At 38.2% G+C, this 6,000-nt stretch overlaps 1 protein-coding gene across 6 annotated transcripts in view; it reads left to right on the forward strand.

Annotated features, from left to right (window-relative positions):
* wnt5b (wingless-type MMTV integration site family, member 5b) overlaps positions 1 to 3,980 on the forward strand; it is a 133,545-nt gene extending 129,565 nt beyond the window's left edge. For 3 of the 6 annotated variants that reach the window (XR_012401423.1, XR_012401424.1, XR_012401422.1), the window contains 2 exons: positions 676 to 3,159; positions 3,223 to 3,974. Coding sequence is in view for 3 of the 6 variants with exons in the window: in NM_130937.2 (NP_571012.1) it covers positions 676 to 1,134 (459 nt within the window). In the remaining 3 variants the exon portion in view is untranslated. 6 annotated transcript variants of the gene reach the window in all.
* Positions 3,981 to 6,000: the final 2,020 nt, after the last annotated feature.

The raw sequence follows: 6,000 nt of genomic DNA on the forward strand, positions 1-6,000 counted from the left end.
GTAATAAACATTATTGTGTATGTTGTCCGTGTTGTAATAAACCCCTCCAAAAAAGAAGCACTTTTTTTGTAAACTCAAATTTGAAAGTGTACCTTTTAGGTTCTGCGTGGTCTACTGTTGGTCGCCGTAATTAATTTAGTAAACATAGGAAAAAGCTAAATATCTCTATCATAATCTATGCAAAAGTTATTCTATTTCAACTGATGAGAGAACAGAACCACTTATGGGGGTATTGGGGCAGTACGGGCCTTTAAAATTTAAAGAATGCGGATGTAAATGAAATCACAGAGCCGGTTTAGGGTATGCAAAGCTTATAATACCGTAAAACATATATTTTATTGTGTACAAGGTTAGACAAAATATTATCAATCGCTCAATTTCCTAATTCATAATTATAGCAAATTGTTTTTACAATTTCCTATGCTAGCCAACTGATTTTACCATGCAGACCAAATCCAAAACAGCCGCAATATGCCATGAAAATAAAACATAAATCTACTCCTTCAGTGCTTGCTTTTTACAACTACACCATCAGTATATTTCACCAGTCATATAAAAACTCACTCTGGACAATGAAAGTTTTAGTGCATGTTTGGAATCCCTGTTATGTGTGTATTCTTTGGTTCACTGCTCATTGAAATAACTACCCTCTCTCTCTCTCCCTCTCTCTTAAAGGCGGTGTATAATCTAGCGAATGTGGCCTGCAAGTGTCATGGCGTCTCAGGCTCGTGCAGCTTGAAAACCTGCTGGCTCCAGCTGGCCGACTTCCGGCGTGTTGGAGAATTCCTGAAGGAGAAATACGACAGCGCCGCCGCCATGCGCATTAACCGACGTGGAAAACTAGAGCTGGTCAATAATCGATTCAACCCACCGACAGGTGAAGATCTGGTCTACATCGACCCCAGCCCGGATTACTGCCTGCGCAATGAAACCACTGGGTCTCTAGGCACCCAAGGCCGCCTATGCAACAAGACCTCGGAGGGTATGGACGGCTGCGAGCTCATGTGCTGCGGCCGCGGGTACGACCAGTTCAAGACCTACAAACATGAGCGCTGCCACTGCAAGTTCCACTGGTGCTGCTATGTCAAGTGCAAACGCTGCACGTCACTCGTAGACCAGTTTGTGTGCAAGTAGCAGACGTGAGCACTGGGGGACAGACGCACTGAGCATTTAAGCAGGAGAAGAAGCGGGACCCTTAACGGACCCAGAGGGGCAACTTAGAGATAATTAAATGTAAAAATGATATATTAAATAGCAACAAATTAAAAGTATATAAATAAGTGTACGTGTGCCGTTGATAGTAATTTAATGACCTGAGGATCCACGTTGGACGTCATTGATGAAAAAGGAGGCACCGGTGTGATGCATTCCGGCTCAAGCTGTGTTTCTCTCATATAGAGAGGGATGAACTCTTGACTTGTGCTAAAAGAAACTCTTTAGAGACTCGAGGAAAAGGCGCAGAAATAGGATGGGGAACATCAGGGGCGCATCACCCACCCGTTGCCTTCCAATTCTTAAACACACACACACACACACACACTCCACCTTGCTGTTGTCAGAGCTCTTAAGAACTTTCGGAATGCGGAATTCGCGGACGCTGCGTTCTGTGAGGTCATAATGATCTCAGAGATATGGCCAGAACAGAATGCTGCCTGTTTACCCGTCGCACGAGCGTTTCCTCCTGGAGAGACGTGTGAAAGATGAAAGCAGGAATGCTGAGTCCAACACTTTTGCACACACTAAAAATCCTTCCATTATCCTTCATCTGATGAAAGTGATGCATTTCAGGGTCTTTCGTATAGACGCTCTTAAATATATAGGTTCCAACAGAGGGTTTTTGCAGTTCCATAGAATGATCTATTTCTTAGTGTGAAGACATTTTTAACATTTTCCACTTTAAAAAAAATAAGCTTGTGTGGAATGAAAAGGTTGTGTGGATGTTAAAAGTTCTTCATAGAACCAGTGATCGCCAATTAAAGGGATAGTTCACCCAAAAAATTAAAAGTCTGTCGTTGTGTTACAACATGTTACAAACCTGCAGTGGTGGAAAGAGTACTGAAAAATCATACCTAAGTAAAAGTACCATTACTTTCCTAAAAATGTAGTGCAAGTAAATATTACACAAAGTATGACCTTTCAAAAGTACTCAAGAATAGTGAGTAGTGAGTATTACTCTGTAAAAAGCTGATGCATTTACATGTAATTTGTGGATGTGTGTAAACGTAACATTCTGAAGTGCATTTGGTTATTTCCTAGCAGACACACAATGTCATAAGAAGTTAATATTAGGTTAGATTTAGGTTGTGATGTCAGCGTCTAAGGACAATATTTTGATGTCCAATAATGATGTCAAATGATGTTGATATTTGGTTGATTTTAAGTTGTGTTAGAAAGTGACCAAAATCCAAGATCAAGCCAACATCTTAAATTGACGTCAAGAACTGACATTTATTCGTCAGGTATGGCAACCAAAATTCAACGTCTGATAGACGTCATAGTGGTAACATCCACACAATGTCAAGCTGTAACGTCATTAGACGTTGATATTTGGTTGATTTCAGGTTGGACGTTGGACAGTGACGACGGCCTGACATTGGGTTCTGATGTCAACCTCATTTTCATTTCCAAACAAAATGCAATGTCCCCACGACATTGTGGTACAACGTCAATCTGACGTCATGTTGACGTCTTGTGCCTGCTGAGTGTTTAAGGCTATTTCGGTCATCATACAGTAAACATCTGTGATCCTTTCATCAGTGACATGCATCTAACAGTCTCTGGGTCAATGCATGTAAAGATTTTGGACATCTTCTTTAGACACTTTTAATGCTTCCAGATAGTTTGCTAAATTTATAAAGCACACTTGTCTTGAGGTGGTTCGTTATGATGAGATTTACCTTCTGCGATTTGATTGGACAGGAAGCACTGGACTGATTGTTCTAATTCCCATTGACAAGAAAAGATAAGGTAGTGACTAAAAGCTGAAGGAAAGTAGTGGAGTAAAAGTACCAACACAGCACTATAAATGTACTCAAGGGAAAGTAAAGGTAGACATTTTTAAAACTACTTAGTAAAGTACAATTCCTGAGAAAAACTGCTCAGTTACAGTCATTTGAGTATTTGTAATTAGCTGCTTTACACCACTGCAAACCTGTTTGAGTTTCTTTCTTGTTGGATAACTGCAACTATTGACATCTGTAGTAGGGAAGCCAATGGTTACAGGTTTCCAACATTCTTCAAAATATCTTCACTTGTATTCAACAGAACAAAAAAAAAAAAACTCTAACTAGTTTGGAACAAGTCAAGGGTGAGTAATTGATTGAGAAATTATCATTTTTGGGTGAACTGTTTCTTTAAGAACCTTTATTTTTAAGAGTGCATCTTGAAATCAGTCTAGAACCAAGAATATTGTTTGTTCTGTCACTTTTTTTTTTTTTTGTGGTTAAAACTGTTTAATGCCTTATGGTTATGAAAGTGTGTCTGGTAACAAAAAAAATATCGGGGGGATGGGAGTCAAGGCTACGTGATAAGGACTGCAAAACTATTATAGTAACCAAATACTAGTGGTTCAGATTATATTTTATTAATTGCTTCTCATTTTATACATCATATGTATTGTTCTGATTATTATTTTTTGATAAAAAGAAGCTTTTTACTGGGGATTTATATGCTAGCAGAGACAATATTACTGGCCACTGGATGGAATGAGTGATCAGAGCGGAACTCTGCCATCGTCAGAACAAAACAATGAGCTCTTTTGTTCATTCCTGAATGCTTTGGAGGAAAACTACACTTGTAAATATATAACAGTCCGTCATATATGCAGATAACACTTACCATTTCTTCAACATGTCAATCCAAAAAAAAAAAAAGAGAAAAAAGTTTTATTTTTGCTGCCCTCTGATCATATGCTTGTTGTGTGTATTCCCACCTCATTCAAACCAGTGATATTAAAAAAAATATATGAAAAGTGATTATTATTATCCGCTCAACTGCTTTACTTTGTTGAATTTGTTCTGTTTGCTTTGTGGAATGACTTCAGGCCTGTTCACACCAAGAATGATGGGATGCACACAATAATGTTTTTAAAAAATGTGATGTTTTATTTTACGTACATACACTACCTGACTAAAGTCTTGTCATCTATCCAAGTTTTAGAAACAACAAAAAATAACTTCTATATTAAATAAGGACTTCCAGATTATCATTTGGTATCAGAAGTGGCTAATATGAAAGGCAAAGGCCTCTAGATTACACTTATTTTAGCAAAATAAAATATGATCATGCCTTGATTTTTAATGATTTAATTAGGACAGTAAGGTCTGACTTTGATTAGACAAAAGCACTGAACAGAAATAATGTCCAGTATAGAATATAAAGTCATGCTGCAGTGGAAAAAGAATGAATATTGTTTAGGACTCCCATGAGCTTGGAGGACTGCATCCATACATCTCTGCAACGACTCAAATAACTTATTAATAAAGTCATCTGGAATGGCAAAGAAAGCGTTCTTGCAGGACTCCCAGAGTTCATCAAGACTCTTTGGATACATTTTCAATGCCTCCTCATTCATCTTACCCCAGATATGCTCAATAATGTTCATGTCTGGTGACTGGGCTGGCCAATCCTGGAGCACCTTCTTTGCTTTCAGGAACTTTGATGTGGAGGCTGAAGAATGAGAAGGAGCGCTGTCCTGCTGCTGAATTTGCTCTCTCCTTTGGTTTGTAATGTAGTGGGCAGCACAAATATATTGATACCTCAGGCTGTTGATGTTGTCAACCACTCTGCAGATCTTTTACACGCCCCAAACTAAATGTAACGATGACAAGACTTTAGTCAGGTGGTGTATAAGGAATTTGTCAGAGTCATTTACACATGAGTTATAACTGTCTTTTCCTGGCAGGTGGCGCTATGACTATCAATGAATATTGGTACATGGATGGATCTGGCCTGGATTTTTTTCAGTGACAGTTTTTTTTTTTTTTTTTTTTTTTTTTACAACAGCTTCCTCTTTTATGGAGAAACTGTCATTATTAAATTTTTCAAGCCACCACAGAAATACCCTTTAAACAGAAACTCAAAATCTTCACAATTTAAAATAGGAGAAAGCCTATTTCTTGTATTTGTTAAAATACAGTGACTGAAATTGTGCATAAACGGCACAAATTCTGGCATGAAAATTGAATTGAAATTGAAGATTTTGTTATGTGTACGTCAAGTGTACTATGAGGGCACTAAGAGTGTTTAAGTGGGCAATATCGAATCATTTTGCCACAATGAATTATTTTATTTCATTAGACTTTATGTTTTTGACATGCAAATGACAAATGCTGTCCAAACAATCGCACACATTTGCATTCATATACCAGGGGTGTCCAAACTCGGTCCTGGAGGGCTGGTGTCCTGGAGAGTTTAGCTCCAGCTTGCTTCAACACACCTGCCAGGAAGTTTCTAGTAAATCTGGTAAGAGCCTGATTACCTGCTTCAGATGCGTTTGATTAAGGTTGGAGCCAACCTCTCCAGAACACCAGCCCTCCAGGACAGTTTAGACACCCCTGATCTATACAATAGTCATTAAGAAGTTTTACATTTTGATGAAATCAGTGTACTTAAATGTTGTTTTATGCATCCCAGACAGTTCTAATTTACATACAAAACATGATACACGTACATTAATATTCAGAAAATCAGATGACGTATAATAAACAGCAGGTTATCGTATGTTGCTGAGGATAGCTTTATTGTTAGTTATCTTTGTAGTTCTAGTTCTTTGAATGGGCCTTTAATCCATCAGATATAACACCACGAGGTTATGTATTGCATAGTGATATGAAGATGAGTCATATAATCCTGCTCATGTCTTTTCCTACTGATGCAAGCATACATTATCAATAGGCTGTAAACTAAACTATATAACCTTTACACTCACTCCAATATTCATTCATTTTCTTTTCGGCTTAGTTCCTTTATGAAACCGGGGTCGCCACAGCAGAATGAACC

Source organism: Danio rerio, chromosome 4 (genome assembly GCF_049306965.1).
Source record: "Danio rerio strain Tuebingen ecotype United States chromosome 4, GRCz12tu, whole genome shotgun sequence".
Taxonomy (NCBI): Eukaryota; Metazoa; Chordata; class Actinopteri; order Cypriniformes; family Danionidae; genus Danio; species Danio rerio.